At 48.6% G+C, this 16,940-nt stretch overlaps 1 protein-coding gene across 1 annotated transcript in view; it reads left to right on the top strand.

Annotated features, from left to right (window-relative positions):
• The window catches only part of igsf11 (immunoglobulin superfamily member 11), a 98,220-nt gene that overhangs the window by 75,826 nt on the left and 5,454 nt on the right, over nucleotides 1-16,940 (top strand). Inside the window, exons 3-6 of the mRNA XM_056612189.1 lie at nucleotides 4,357-4,520; nucleotides 12,663-12,870; nucleotides 14,165-14,320; nucleotides 16,430-16,552. Coding sequence (XP_056468164.1) covers nucleotides 4,357-4,520; nucleotides 12,663-12,870; nucleotides 14,165-14,320; nucleotides 16,430-16,552 — 651 coding nt within the window. The remainder of the gene's footprint in view (nucleotides 1-4,356; nucleotides 4,521-12,662; nucleotides 12,871-14,164; nucleotides 14,321-16,429; nucleotides 16,553-16,940) is intronic.

The raw sequence follows: 16,940 nt of genomic DNA, 5'->3' as shown, positions 1-16,940 counted from the left end.
TTTGCTGCCTCTGTGGTCTTCATGTCCTTACAGTGGAGACATACAAGACTATGAGGTGTTCACCTGCCGTGTATCTACCTGAACCGCCCAGGGGAAATGTGGGAGCTCCTCACACGTCTCCCATACTGGTGTCAGAGAGCGGTGTGTCTATATTGCGAGGCGAGAGGTTTAGGAGATGGTGGTAAGACAGAGGTCTTCACACGGTGGCAGCAGTGGAACCACTCCCGCACACGTGGGAGCCCAGACTTCGCTCGCAGGCGTCTTGCAAAATGGATGTAACTGCAGGCAGTAGCTTGTTAGCATGCCAGCAGGGAGTTAGCTAAGGCTGCCAGTCAGCCAATCGCCGGTCGCTTTGAGGTTGGCCTCGGGGCAGCTGGGGGTGGGGGGATATATATGGCATAAATGAAACCCTTGTAAACTCTTCAGTATAGGGACAGAGCTCTGCATGGGAGAAGTGAAGTGCATGCATATCAAAACAAACACGCCAACAAACCAAAAGAAGGGACAACTCTTGTTACTTATTCTCGAGGAAACCTTCTCAGTGCCTAAAGTATCCTGAACTAACCACACACGATGCAATGACAACACCATTGTTGTTGGGTCGTCATAACGATCAGCAATATTCACAGCCAACAGCATGTGATACTTGTGATCAAGGTGGTTCAGTGGCAATAGATCCGATTGTATTTGTCACCACTTAACCTTCTGGTCGGATGATCATGTCGTCCACTCGTCCAGGAGATTGTTCTACTGTAGAAACACAGTTTAGTAGAGAGGCGGCGATGCGTCTTGGCAGGATATCTGAGTCCGAAGATGAGGCAATGGCAAGCAATCAAAGAGTAGTTCTGTTTATGAGCAGATTTGTCTTTTTGTCTTCTGCCTCCTCGATGTGTCCCTAAAGACTTGCTGTACAAGCCAATGTTGACACACCCATACAATTAATTTGCATGGTAATGCATAGGGGGTCAGGCTCGTGCTTATGGGCGTATGTTATTGTGTGCGTTACAAAATAAGTGTGTGTGTGTGTGTGTGTGTGTGTGTGTGTGTGTGTGTGTGTGTGTGTGTGTGTGTGTGTGTGTGTGTGTGTGTGTGTGTGTGTGTGTGTGTACGTGCAAACATGTGTGTGATGTGCAAAAGTGTGTGTGTTTTTCTTTGGTCATGGCAGCTTAGGCTGTGTGTGCTGTGGGCCTCTAATCCAGTGTTCAGCAATGAGCCCTCCAGCTGTTGTGGGCTACGGAGACCAGTGCCTCAAGGAGGCTTACAGATGATAAGATGTTCCTCCCATCCACCTCCCACTAAGATACTTTCCCCTCTTTTCCTCCTCTTTTTCGATCTTACTTTCTTTATTGCTTTCCCCCCCCTCGTCCTTGCTCTCATCATCTTTGATTCCTGTGTGTAGCTTCCTCCCATCCTCACTTCCTCTACCCCCTCCCGTCTATATGTTGTAATCCACCGCTCTGGCGGTCCGTATGGATTTAACAATACATAGCAGTGGTAATCGCAGGCTGCTCTTACTGTCCCAGGTCTTGCTCAGGGTCCTGACCCGGTATTAGCAACTTCCTCCCGATAGTGCTGTAATCCTCCAATGGGGGTCACAGATTGACGTTGTGCAAGGGAACACGCTGGAATGACGAGAAACAAATTTGTATTGCAGATTAACGTGCTGATCTAACCGTTTGTTTGTTTTCGTTGGCGAACTCAAATGGTATGTCTTTAAGCAGAAGTGGGAGTCAATACAATGGGTGCTGTGTGTGTGTGTGTGTGTGTGTGTGTGTGTGTGTGTGTGTGTGTGTGTGTGTGTGTGTGTGTGTGTGTGTGTTCAAGGCTGATGCACAATGGGGAGACAGTTAGAAGTATAAGGCAACACTGTGGCTTCCTGTGGAGCCCCTTGTTTAAGCATGTGGGTCTGTGTTCAACCTAATTTACTTAAGGGATGTGTGATGATGTTCTTTGTGTTTGTGCATCACAACCCTCTGTCGCAATGAATGAGCGTCTTCTCCTTTGTGCCGTGCAGTGAAGTACAGGCGTTTGATGAAGCACACGATAATAATAATATCAATAACTAAAAGAGAGACGTCTAGCATCATCTCTGTAGACACAGACAGATCTGTTCACGCCACTTGCTAATGCAAAGTGTGCAGTAACGTTTTACGATTATGTCATTACCCATCGTATTAAGCACTGCTCAGAGCGCTTATAATAATAACGACCATGAACAGAGCCGTGCCACCGACCATCTTTGGTCAGCTAGTGTGTGTCTGAGCAGCAGAGTACGTCAGTCAGCGAGCAGAGAGAGACATGGTCGTGGAGTGTGTGTGCGCGCAAGTGCGTGTAGTCTGCCAGCAGACGCTAGGCGTCAGGAGGCCAGCCGGCTACTGACAGACCGAGGGGAAGCAGAAGGCCCCCTGTCAGCTGCAATATGATGGGTTAGCGTTGCAGATTCAAAGGCCAACGCGACACACACACACACACACACACACACACACACACACACACACACAGAACAACACACACACACACACACACACACACACATGTACCACACAACACACACACACACACACACACACCACACACACACACACACACACACACACACATGTACACGCACACACACACACATAGGTTGAATCAGAAGTGCACCTCCATCGAAACGAGGGACGTATCATCGATCATGCAAAATACACTGTCGGACACATTTTTGGGGTAGTAATTGGAAATAAATGTTTGATGAATGGGTTCAGGGGCAGGAGCGGTGATTGACGATATGATGGGGATGTGATGTCTGTCTTGATATCTGTCCCCCCCCCCATGACCTCAAGCCGTCCACATGGGCCTCGCTCATACCGTGGGCTCATGTCAGGGATGGTCATCATGTCAGATTAGCGTAACAAGGAGTATTCGCAGGACGCCATCAATTACACACACAATTGAATCACGAGCCAGGCTTAGATACGATGGCTTCCTATCACCGGGGGGGGGGGGGGGGGGGTAAAACCCTGAATGAATGTTTACGGGAGTGCGGTGTGGTGGGGGGTTGAGGAGGGGGAGATTTAACTGGATTTGTGCTTGGATTTGTGGATTTGTAATGTCCTTAGCGATCGCCAGATATAGTATGATGTTGGTCATTATGCGTGATTGACGATACCAGACGACCTTTTGTTTTTTTTGTCAGCTCAGTAGAGTTTGGAGTTCGGATGTCTGTCTCGTTTGGGGGGGGGGCTGTGCGATGTGCAAGGCTTTGTGGATTTGAAAGACAGCGATATGTCTCTTTTCTTGTGTCTACTTGCCCCCTTGCGCCGTGTCAACAAAGGCTTCGTGATTGTACAAAAATGTAGGATGTGGTGTATACACACATGCTAAATACTCTTCATCATATTGCAAGGAAAAAACGGAAAACACAAATAGTTTTTCCCCTTGTCACTTGCACTTGCAAGTCGTAGTCCCGTGGGAGTGCTCGAATGACATTCTGCTGTCTCTACTCGTGTCTTTCACGCATCTCTTCATCTCCCATCCTTTCCCTGTTTGAGTGCGGGGTTGTCTTCACTCAAACGTATGTCACACTCACACAATACGCCGTCACGGCCCGCTGCATGTGCGTGGGTTTCTGTGTAGAATCCCGACCATATCAATAATTAACAACGATAAATGAGTGACAGCGATTGCCTCAACAACAATGTATCTCTCTCGCCGCCTCTCTGGTCTCTGTCTCTCTAATTTTTCTTTCTCTCTCTCTCTTCCTATCTCTCGCTCTGTCTCTCGCACTTTTCTGTGAATGTCTCTCTGTTTCTGTCTGTCTTTCCGTCTCTGTCTGTGTCTCTCGCTTTCTGTCTCTGTCTCTCTCTCTGTCTATCCCTCTCTTTCTGTGTCTATCTCTCTTACTCTCTCTCCGTGTCTCTGTCTCTCACTCTCTCAGTGTCTGTGTCTGTCTCTGTCTCTCTCTCTCTGATTCTGTGTCTGTCTCTCTCTGAGTCTCTGAGTCTCTGTGTCTCTGTCTCTCTCTCTCTCTCTCTCTTTCTCTTTCTCTTTCTTTCTCTCTCTCCTCTCTCTCTCTCTCTCTCTCTCTCTCTCTCTCTCTCTCTCTCTCCTCTCTCCTCTCTCTCTCTCTCTCTCTCTCTCTCTCTCTCTCTCTTCTGATTCTGTGTCTGTCTCTGTCTCTTGGCCCTGACCCCCCCTCTGACCCTCCCTCTGCCTCTGTGTCCGTCTCTGTCTCTCACTCTGTCTATCTCTCTGATTCTGCGTCTGTCTCTGTCATTCTCTCTCTCTCTCTCCTCTCTCCCTCCGCCTCTGTCTCTGTCTCTGTCTCTCGGCCCTGGTCCCCGTCTCTGACCCTCCCTCTGCCTCTGTCTCCTGCAGTGTGCGTGCGGGCGCTGGACGTCACCGTGTCCCAGAGCAGCATCCAGGTGGCGCGGGGCCAGGCGGCCGTGCTGCCCTGCTCCTTCACCACCAGCGCCGCCCTCAACAACCTCAACATCATCTGGATGGTCATCCCGCTGTCCAACGCCAACCAACCTGAGCAGGTACACCGCTGCAGCGCGCTAAACCACAGTGTGGTATACGCTGTACCACTAACCAAGCTGCCAGAGAACGCCAGGCCCAATGTGTCATCAATGGGCGTTTGATAGGGCTGAACGATTACTGTAATAGAATTCTAATCGATATTGCGATTTAATAGAACACGATTTGTAATTCGCGCAAATCTTGGGGGAATTGTTAGTGTTACTGACCGGAGATCCGAAAGATTTTTGTTTTTCTTTTACGATTCAATCGTTAAATAAAGATGTTATATCAATTCATGCATCAATTCATCTCAACACATAGGCCTGGCCTAAAGGAAATAGCATTTTGTGTTGACTGCTTCCAATGTTGTGTTGTCATACTATAGAATGATTTATTGCTTGTTAAGTGAATAATTAAGAACTTATGGAACTTTAAAAAGAAGAAACACATCCTAAATCGCAATCGCAATATTGGTCGAAAATAATCGCAATTAAATGATTTCCCACAATCGTTCAGCCCTAGCGTTTGATTGGGCTGTGAATAACCTGAGCGATAATAACAAAGTGTGTTGTTGGTGGATTCTAAACAATGGGGGTGTTGAGAGATCTCGTTAAAGAAAAATGTGTAATGTCATTAATATTGATGGACAGGGTACGTTTTTAATCTCCCAAAGTCAACACACAGAGAAAGGGTAGGCTGGCTGTAGCCGTTGATTGGTTACGTTTAGCGATGCAGAATTAATTAACAGTCAGGGTGATACATTAGAAACGGAGTTAGAGACAGAATGGCACTTAACCTTCAACATTCAGCCCAGAGTCAACATCGCTTATGGACTCTCAGATCTATCACCTGCCATGTAAATGTCAGTTCCCAGCCACCTCATTGTTAAGATATGAATTTAATGAAGTATTAAACTGGTGATTTATTAAAACCTACCAGCCATTGTCACACAAAGAAGTTCCTGATATTAGGGCTGCTCGAATATGAAAAAAATCATAATCACGATTATTCTGTTCAATATTGAAATCACGATTATTCAAACCATTATTCTTCAGTTTGATAACATGATGCATTTATTCTGCATTTCTCTCAAAAAAACTCTTTGTAACTGAGGACAAATTTCTCTAAAAAAACCATCAACATTTTCCAATCTAAAATCTTGATTAATTGCACAGCCGCCCTACCTCATTTGTGTCCATGTTTTGGCCACCACGCAGCGAGAGCTGTTTCCACACTATTTAGACCAGTACTGAGTCTCCACTTGTTCCTTGTTTATCCGAACCAACGCTTCATGTATACAAATACATACCGGATGGTCATACTGCCGTCCCACATCAACATCACAGCGTAAACAGGTACACCTGGTCTAGTATTTGTGAGAAACCCTTTCCTGTGTAGTGTATTTAGAGTTGTCTAGAGTAGTGGAGTAGGCTGTGTGTGCTCTGTATGTAGAAAGCGTTTTTCTATCTGCGAACCCGCTGTGCCGTCTGTGTATTTCGGTGTTGTTGGTGGCTGCTGGTCGGGTAAATTCGTCCCTCAAAGCAACATTTTTTAAATGTATTACTGGAGAGAATATCCTTCTGATACGGTGTGAACTGATTTGAGTTGTTTGTCTGCGGTGAAACAGGGGAGGTGAAAGGTCGGTGCACAGCTGTACCTGTGCCGCCTGAATCTCGCGGTACCGTCGCTGGATTCAGATATTCCCATTTTTACCAAAACAATTGAGGACCGCTTTTAGCAATGCCATCTGCTACTCCTCAACCGCACTTGATGGCACACTCACACACACAAGCACACACCCACGCACGCAGACAAACTTTTTGTTAGCTTTTGTTTGTTTTTGTATTCATGTGTCGAGTTGTCAGGTTTTTGACTTCCACGTTGCTGTCTGTCTGACTGTCTGTCTCACTGTCCTTTATTCTGTGTGTGTGTGTGTGTGTGTGTATGTGTGTGTGAGTCCATGCGTTGAGTTGTTTTAACATGCAGCTGCAGGCCCTACAAGCTCACCTGCCTCCCATCACTTTGAACCCCGACGCCGGTCGCCCGTCCACATAATACAATCATCTTCTGCACTAAATACCCCCCGCCCACGATGGGCGCTTTGGCGCAGCTGTTATCAGCACACGCACACACACACGTACATGTACAAACACACACACGCACACACGTAAACGCACACACACAAATTAGCAGCAAATGGCGAATATAACCCTTATTATAGTGAAGCAATTTATTCAGGGCTTTAACATACAGTCCGACCTGTGTATGGCGTAGAGTTAGATATATGCTAGGCTTTGCAGGCGGGCGCGTCGGACTGGATTTCAGTACATGGGATGGTTGTGAAAACAAAATGCATGAGCACATTCACACGTCCACAAACTTCACACTCTCTCATTACATAGTGATGTGGAAAGATGAAGGAAACGAGTCCGGTAATGGATGAACACACTCGTACGTGTACGCATGCAAGCGTACAGACACACACACACACACACACACACATAGAGTCAAAAACATAAGCTCTGTGAATATGAAAGCGAGCTGCATGACCAGAACGTACACTCAGCCCGCGACGGACGCACGCGACTGTGAAATGCTAGCCGGAGTGGTGCATATATCCGTCGTACCCCCGGTCACATGTAGCATACCATGCCTTCACAGTACAATGCCCTGCACAGGCCTGGCCGCACTTACGCAGACATACCTCCCCCGTCCTCAGGTGTGCTGCTGTACCTTTCAATAGAGACGACAAGAGCGGTCTCAACGCCCGCATGAATGCATGACAGAGCACCGGTTGCTGTTTGTCGAAAAGAACCAAATCACATGCATGGTATGCAGTGTGCCCATCGATGCTCTGCATCAGGTTGGGACGCCGTCATGATGAAGAACTCCCGTGAGAAATGGAAGGAATATTCTTTTAGTTTGTTTAGTGTACCTGTGTTTGTGCTTCGTGTGTGTGTGTGTGTGTGTGTGTGTGTGTGTGTGTGTGTGTGTGTGTGTGTGTGTGTGTGTGTGTGTGTGTGTGTGTGTGTGTGTGTGTGTTTTTGAAGTGGAGATGTCAGAGGACAAGTCAACGCTGCCACACATTTCACGCTGAAGTCTGGAGCGACTGTACAAGGTCACTTTGGAGGGAGCTGCTGTCACCGGTGATTAGCGCTGATGCTAAAAGCCATGAAGAACGACTGAACACAACAAGTCCCCACTCTGAAGCAGTGCGCTCCGCACGGGGTCGGCCTTGCGCACCCTAGCTCTGCCTCCTGCATGTAACCCTGAGGAAGTGATGTCGCTGCTCAAAAGTGGTTATAATTTAATTCCCCCATGTTTCGAAGGGCAGTTAGTAGTTTGTAGTAGCGTTCATTGTTGGGCAGGGATGCTGCCCCCCATGTAAGCACCTCTTCAGTTCACTTTCATTAAGCAGAGGACAGTGACCCTGTCAGTGAATATCACGTAAACGCACTTTATTTTGCAAAGATGGATTTTCTATGGCACGTGTGTGTGTGTGTGTGTGTGTGTGTGTGTGGTGTGTGTGTGTGTGTGTGTGTGTGTGTGTGTGTGTGTGTGTGTGTGTGTGTGTGTGTGTGTGTGTGTGTGTGTGTGTGTGTGTGTTATCACTTGATAATATCTGTTGGTCATGGCAAGATCAGATAGCTTGACCTTGGACCTGTCTGAGCCATAAGGTATTAAATAATCCACACCATCACACACACACACGGCCCACGAAGCCCACACCCCTCTGGATAGATAAAAGCCGTCGTTGATCCAGCTACCATTGCAATGCATGCCATCCAGTGCGAGTTACGTCCGTTCTGCGAGACTCAAACAGGTGCATAAAGCCGTCTCTTCCTCCCGGTCTATAAAGGGTATTTACGGCCCTTCAAGGGGTAGTACTCTGTGGCATGAAAGCAATACATCAACGCTTAATGGAGGCCTGCTGGATCCAGCGCGGGGAGACGTAACTCGACGCTGGATTGTAACTCACAGGGAGAGCGTTGCCGCGGTGGCTCAGGTGAGTCCATAGTGAACAGCTCTGGTTGGGAGTTTGAGGAGAGGGGCCCATTAGTCTGAGTCTGAGCCCCGGCAGCGCGCGTTGGCGGGCAGGGCGAAGGCAGTGGAGTTGCTGTAGAGGCCTGCTGTTAAGCTGTAATGGGCAACATCTGTCGTTGTGTTGTAGATGATCAGGTCCTGATCCTTGGCTGACCCCCCCCCCCCAGCTGCCTGCTGGGTAGGGATGGATCAAACTCCGGCTTCGCTCTCACTCTGATGACCTATATGCCGGTCCCTTGCCTCCTTTCCCCTCTTTCCTCTCCCTCCCGCCCCGTTGGCTCCTCGTTGGCCTGCCTCCTCCTCCTATACCTCTGTGTTCGCCTGCAGGGTCCCTGCAGAGAGATGCCGCTGTGTACCGGTGCAGGTCACACCGCACTACCATCTGTATCGTATCACCGTGGAGGGTCGTAGGAACACATCTGTCGGGGTTTTGCCGCGGCCGCATATGCCGCACGTCGGGATTGCACCTGTTCGGCTCGGCTCTGCACCGCAGGTTGACGGTGTTGTTAAAACGATGGATCAGTGTAGGATCAGTGTTGCCGTTTCATCACGGGGAAGAGTCGTGCAGCATGTCATCTGAATTAAATGAGATAACAAAATAGGACTTGCTCGTTTGCCGATTAGAAATATATGTGATCGTTTGATAGATAATTATAATTTGATGAACTCTTGTTGCTTGCATATGAACATTTTATGTGTCACATTAAATTATTTCACAGTCCCCTGATAAATCGTGACAACACAAACTATCATGGTTCTGAATCCCAGGTTATATCTTGTGAAACATCACCCGGATCCTGAAGCATACAGGAGCCCGGCATCACGTCCCAGGGGAGGGAGAGGGGAGCCAGGCTAACAGGCCCAGCCAGCCGGCCCGATGCTCTGCTCCATTGGTTCAGGAGGACAGCGCCCCTGGTGCCTCAGTCCACCCCCTGGTGTCGTATGGGGGGCAAGGAGCGAGGCTGTGTGGGGTATGACTGAGGGAGGGGGGCTGTTCAGATGGAAGATTTTTTTCTGCTCCAGAGTGCTCAGAGACGTTGTGATTTGAGATCACAAATCAATGCAATTATAGGACACCTCGGTGTGCAAGGGCGATATTTCGGGGCATTCAGAGTTCCCTATTTGTCAAATCACACAGCATACGGACAGACCGACAACTTCTGTGCAGCATTTCCATTACGTTATTGTACGCACAGCAGGCAATTTCAAGCAACAAATTGACTTCCTTAAATATGATGAAAAATATATTCTGTTATGTGAAGCTGCCAGGTTCATTTGCATATGCCAGCAGTGATGTGGGAATATTTCATGATAACTGTATGATCTGAATAACACAATCAACGGAGACCTTTAGGAAGCCATCACTGAAATATGAGTTCAGCAAGAATATGCCCAAAAAGTATATATTCCTTCTATGGAAATCCACCTAGAACCTGAGAAAGCGATTGTGTGTGTGTGTGTGTGTGTGTGCTGGTGTGCGTGCGTGCGTGCGTGCGTGCGTGCGTGTGTGCGTGCGTGCGTGTGTGCGTGCGTGCGTGCGTGTGTGGTACTGTGCTGGGTACTGCTCTGTGTCAGCAATCATAGGCAGTCTGCATATGGAGAAGGCGCTGTCATCTCTACCCTTCATATAACTATGTGATCTACTGATTCACTTGGTTCCGAATACCTGCACAGTTTTTTCATTGTTGTGTGAGACATAATAGGCTCTTAATTAATATTTGGTGTGTGTGTGTGTGTGTGTGTGTGTGTGTGTGTGTGTGTGTGTGTGTGTGTGTGTGTGTGTGTGTGTGTGTGTGTGCGCGTGCGCGTGCACGTGCAAGCAGTGTCACAGACTCCTGTACAATCATACGGGTCAAAGTGCATGTTGAGGTGTGGTCGCATTTGCAGCTGGCTGTATATAGTCGGTGTGGTGGGTGTAGTGGTTATGATGGTACATCCTCCCTCCTCTCCGTCTTCGTCTGGCTCAGAGAGGCGGCGGGGTCAGGGGGTCCGTCCGTGATGCCGCTCACGTAACCGTGACGCGTGGACGTTCCATGTAATGTCGTCTCATTGTTCTCTGACGCACTCTGTCTCTCTGAGACCGGGAAGGCAAGTAGCATCTGGATAAGTCATGTGTGTCAACGTCAATGTGGGATGTATGTCAAGTGTCAATCATATAATCCGGCTGTGTAGTGAATGAATGGCTGAATGTCGCTGGATTCCCCCAACTCTGACACACACGGACGCACACACACACACACACACACACACACACACACACACACACACACACACACACACACACACACACACACACACACACACGCCGGGTGTGATTGATTGGATTGCCGTTCTCCTCGCGTGCATACTTATGATTGGGTCACGCCATCAGCACTTGTCTAGCACGCACACACATGACACAGATCTGCCAGACATAAACACACAATACCGTATGTCAGGGAGAAAAAGGTGTGGTTCCAACAGGCCGTCGGACACAATCAGAAAGCAGATTATCAGCCATGAAGTATGAAAGAGAGGAGGGTGGGCGAGTGACCCTGAGAGGGAGCAGGAGAGGGAAGATGAAAGAAAGGGAGTGAGAGAGTGTAACAGGGGAAGACCGGTCAGGGAGACGGGAATAAAAGTTACTGTGCTAGAGCACTCACACACACACACACACACACACACACACACACACACACACACACACACACACGCACACACTTGCACACACGCATGCACACACACACACAAACACACATGAACACACACACGCGAGTTGGGGTTGCAGGCTCTCCTCACAGCTGAGGAGCTGCCTATTCATCTGCACATAAGAGGACAAAGCGAGCGCGCAGCATTCAGGAAATTGCAGCAGTGCAATTGACAATCGCACACGCACACACACATGCACACACACACACACACACACACACACACACACACACACACACACACACACACACACACACACACACACACACACACACACACACACACACACACTGTATCAGTGGTGCTGGTCTTTGAACAGTTCAATGAGGGTTCTTTTCAACCAACTGAATAGCCCCTCTGATTCCCCTCCACGTTGTGTGTGTGTGCGTGCATGTGTGCTTGTGTGCATGTGTGCGTGTGTGTGTGCGTGCGTGCGTGCGTGCGTGCGTGCGTGTGTCCCTTCCTCTTTTGTTGGTGGCTCAGCTGAGGGGTTGGGCTGTTTCTGTGCGGATCTCACAGAGCAGCAGGTCAGTCCCAGTTCCCAGACTGAGTTCTGGACCGGGGACGAGAACATACCAACAAAGAGTACCTTCCTCGGAAACACTTGGGTTCATTGGACCCCCGAGTGTTTTCTTTAGATGTTTGGCTTTTCTTTCGGCTTCTACTTTTTTCCAAGGCAAAATACCCTGGTGGGTAGTTTCCTGGGGCTGATTCATTCACTGAATTCCTATATTTGAAAGAAGACCTGTAATCCCTGGCTTGCTTGTATCTTAATACAACTATGATAGAGTACCCATTTATATATAGAGTAGTATTAGGATTAGTCGGAGTTATCCCTTTATGCAGTCCTTGTGAGCTATTTGTGTAGCGGACTATTGCTTGTCTCATAGAGCTCTGTCTCCATCTAGTGGTAGAAATGTGTAACCAACCTTTCACAAACAAAAAACAAGTTTGCCCCATCCAACAGAAACAACAAGTGAACCCTACATGAGCCCTGTTCCGTGTCCTAGCTTACTTAACATCCTCCCCAGCCTGGCCCCTCAGGACAAAACACATAAAACCACCATGGCTACCGAGAGGAGCTGGAACAGCAGGCCATCTCCTAGGAGCCCCACATTACCACCTACCCCCCTACCCACTGTTTGATTAACTCTCATTCATCTCTTACTTTCTTTGTTCTCTTTTTATCACCCCCTTTTCTGGCCTTTCCTCAACTGCATAAATCCTTCTACCACCAAACCCCCCGTCTTTCTCTCTCTCTCTCTCTCTCTCTCTCTCTCTCTCTCTCTCTCTCTCTCTCTCTCTCCCTCTCCCTCTCCCTCTCTCCCCTCTCTCTCTCTCTCTCTCTCTCTCTCCCCCTCCCTCCCTCCCTCTCTCTCTCTCTCTCCCCCTCCCTCCCTCTCCCCCTCCCTCCCTCTCCCTGATCTCAGGTGATCATCTACCAGGGAGGGCAGGTCTTCAGCCTGGCCAACCATCTGAACGGACGTGTGGGCTTCGTGGCCACCATGCCCAGCACAAGTGCCTCCATCTTCATCAACAACACCCAGCTGACGGACACGGGCACCTACCAGTGTCTGGTCAACAACCTCCCGGACAGAGGAGGGCGCAACATCGGCGTCATCGGCCTCACTGTGCTGGGTACAAGCAAGCCACACGTCTCATGACACTATAACCCGACAGATTTATCGTATCGGCGTACTTGTTTGCTGATATGAAAACATATAACCACATATAAACTTCTAAATGCTTTAACCGAACACATCCACGTACAACACTAACAGTTCTCCATCGTGTTCTGTGTGAAGGTTAGCAGCTCTGCCCCATACTACTGCTAATTGGTTCCTTTAGCTCATGGTGTTAATGTGATGTTGCTGTAGCCCGAAGCATTGCTGGAGGATGAGCAGCAATCCAAAGGAGCTGCTCACATGCACCCTCACCCCTCATTCACACCAAACCCGTCACGTGAGCGAGATCTGTCGGTTCCGCCGAGCCCTGCATGCATCGTCAACCACATATTCATAAATTGCTGATTTGATGGTCTTATTGTGCTGCAGAGTTAATTGAATGCTAAAGTCGCTAACTGCTTTGTCTAAACAAATGGTTTCCATGTGGTTGAACAGGGGAATGAACGGTTCGCTTCCCCACTGACAGTACAGTAAATCTGTAGATCTGGATGCGCGTGCCGTGAAATGATGCAACACTTTATGCTCCTCTTATGCCATGGTTCTGGTGTGAACTAGGGTTAACCTGCCCATGGGTCCATAGACCCACACTGAATACCTCAGAAAGAGCAATGATATGCTGGATGAAACGAGACGAAGCAGAACAAGGATACATACACATATATAACATATTATAAACAAACACACGCGGAATATGCTCAAAAAACTTTTTGAGTTAAACTCCCAAGAAAGGGATGACTGTGGGATGTTCTGTGAGAATATCCATGATTCATTGTGTGAAATAAAATAAAACAGGGAAGAAACATCCCCGCCAGCAGAACAGAACTTGGAGGTACAGCGGGTCCGCAAAACCCCAGAAAAAAACCAATTTACCACTTCTGATCCGGAAACTTCATTTCTCTAATAGTGTTTGTTCATTCATGTCATCATTCGTCCCCATATCATATCCCCATCACCCGCTATTCTCTCTACACACCCTCCCCCACCACCACCACCACCACCACCACCACCACCACCACCACCACCACCACCACCACCATCATCCTCTCATCAACCCCCTATTCTCTCTCCACACACCCTCCCCCACCACCGCCACCCTCACCACCATCGCCCCCTGCTCCCTCTCTACTCTCATCCCCACCGCCACCCTATAATCGCCCCCTGCTCTCTCTCTCTACCCTCATCCCCGTCACCACCACCCTCACTACCATCGCCCCCTGCTCTCTCTCTCTCCCCCCCCTCCCCCCCAGTGCCCCCCTCTGTGCCTACGTGCCGGGTGCAGGGCTCCCTGGACGTGGGCAGCGACGTGCTGCTGCTGTGCAGCTCGGAGGAGGGCACGCCCACGCCCTCGTACTCCTGGGAGAAGCTGGACGCGCTGCCCCGGCTGCCCCACACCGCCATGCAAGGTACTGCTAAACACATCCTGGCCGCCGCCGCCGCCGGACTGCCCTTTTGCCCCACCTTCGCCGGTAAATGTGACACACAAACACACACACACACACGTACAGCAGTGTCATGGCAACAAACGACCAAAAAAAAACCAGCGCCATCGCCATGCTCCCGAGCCTGCACCTCTTCCCCACCCTCTCCTCGGTGATCCTGCTGGCGGGTGTTGAAGTGGACACTCTGTTTGTGTTTGTGTGTGTGTGTCTGTGTGTGCGTTTTGGATGTTTGTGTGAGTGTAAATGTGTGTATGGAGTGTTTTTTGTGTGTGAGAGTACATGGGTGTGTATACTTTTCATACAGCTGTGCATGTGTGGACAGGATATATTTGTGCTTTTTTTGTTTATGTGTGTGTGTGCGTGTACATGTTTATATGTGTGTATGTGTGTGGGGGTTTGTGTGTATTCATAATTCAATGATGGATCGGTGCTGTTTGTGGGGCTTGGGCTGTGCTGTGGCCAACTCTGCACTGTGTTTACACCCAGGCCTTGTTAGAAGTACAAGACTTATGGGTAGTGCGTCCTCATAGAACCCCAAGATCACTCCCAGTAATCACCTGAACCTCCGCTCGCCTCCCGACTGGAGGCTGTCAGGGCTGGTTGTATCGGCTGTGCAGTTGGTCCACAGTGTCTGTAATACAGTCGCTGTTCTATGCCCTGTCGTAATCTTCTCCTCTCATTAAAATGTCCCTTGTTACTGGAAAGCTACTCCTTTTACACTACCGGTCCACCTAAGGCTACATCAAAGCTATGTTGCTACGTGGGTTTAAGCTTTGGAGTCTGATCCAGGTGCAGCTTATTATTATAAACTGTAGAGTTTATTTTGCACCTGTGTTTAATGTATGCCTCTAAACTTTAAAGCAATTCATAAAAGACAAGTAGCCTTTTCTGGTGGAATCCAGTTGTGTATTGTCAAATACTCTAACCTCATCGAGCCATTATCAAACTAACACCTTTTAACAAAACGAAGTATAGTTCCCTTTACTCATGTCTTTTTTAGTATCATTGTGTGAAATCGCTAATGAAATAAGGCTGTTCTTGATGATTTTGGTGGTCTATGACGCCCTCCAGTGGTAGAAAAAGTCAACACTGTTGAAACACTTGTAACTGTTAATCCTAATGCTGTTGAGTGATTTAATCACATCTGAATCCAGTTATTTATTTAACTTAACCATTGTTTAGTTCACCCATGTAATAATAGATCTGCCTTGCAGTTCAATATAAAGATGTAGTATTTATTTTTTAACTCAGTGTCCGGTGTGTTGGGATCTTCCTGTGTGGTTTATTGTTTACTTTCTTTTGTGTGTGTCTGTGTATGTGTGTACACCTGTGTATGTGTGCACCTGGATGCGTGGGTGTGTATGCTTGCCTAGTTGTTTGTTTGCTTTCAAATCCTTGTGTGTGTGTGTTTCTCACCATGCTGTGGACCTTGTGTGTTTGTTTGTGTTTCTCACCATGCCCTGGATCTTGTGTGTGTGTGTGTGTGTGCGTGTGTTTCTCACCATTGTGCGAACCTTGTGTGTGTGGGTGTGTTTCTCACCATGCCGTGGCCCTTGTGTGTTTTTGTGGGTTTCTCACCATGCTGTGGCCCTTGTGTACGTACGTGTGTGTGTGTGTGTGTGTGTGTGTGTGTGTGTGGTGTGTGTGTGTGTGGTGTTGTGTGTGTGTGTGTGTGTGTGTGTGTGTGTGTGTGTGTGTGTGTGTGTGTGTGTGTGTTTCTCACCATGCTGTGGCCCTTGTGTATGTATGTGTGTGTGTGTGTGTGTGTGTGTGTGTGTGTGTGTGTGTGGTGTGTTTCTCCACCATGCTGTGGCCCTGTGTATGTAGTGTGTGTGTGTGTGTGTGTGTGTGTGTGTGTGTGTGTGTGTGTGTGTGTGTTTCTCACCATGCTGTGGCCCTTGTATACGTGTGTGTGTGTGTGTGTGTGTATGTGTGTGTGTGTGTGTGTGTGTGTGTGTGTGTGTGTGTGTAGTGTGTGCCTGCTGTGGTCCTTGTGTGTGTGTATCTTACCCTGCTGTGGTCCTTGTGTGTGTGTTTCTCACCCTGCTGTGGTCCTTGTGTTTGCTCCTCCAGACCAGATGCAGGGCACCGTGACCCTGAGGAACATCAGCAGCAGCACCTCTGGTCTCTACCAGTGCTCCTCCAGCAACGCTGTAGGCAAGAGCACCTGTCTGCTCAACCTGCAGGTGGTCTCCCGTAAGTACACACACGCACACACACACACACACACACACGCACGCACAATATCGCTCCCACACATGGACAAAGACAAACAACAAACAAACACCAGAGAGACACCACAGAAACTTTCTGGTATTGTTTTATTTTTCGCTCGCTTGCTCTCTCTCGCTCTCCCTCTTGCAGAAATCCTCTTCTTAAAACCCACACACAAGCCTTTCCCTCATCCCCCCTCCTCTCTCTCTCTCTTTCGACCCACCCTCTCTATCTCTCCCTCTCGCCCCCCCCCCCCCCCCCCCTCCTCTGTCACTCACTCTATCTCTCCCTCCCTCTGCCTCCTTTTCTCTCAATCACTTTCTTTGTCTCTCTTTGTCTCTCTCTCCCTCTAACACCAACACAATAAATA

The sequence above is a fragment of the Gadus chalcogrammus genome, chromosome 16, assembly GCF_026213295.1.
Source record: "Gadus chalcogrammus isolate NIFS_2021 chromosome 16, NIFS_Gcha_1.0, whole genome shotgun sequence".
NCBI lineage: Eukaryota > Metazoa > Chordata > Actinopteri > Gadiformes > Gadidae > Gadus > Gadus chalcogrammus.
The sequence above is the reverse complement of the archived record's forward strand: the minus strand, read 5'-3'. Positions and strand labels throughout refer to the sequence as shown.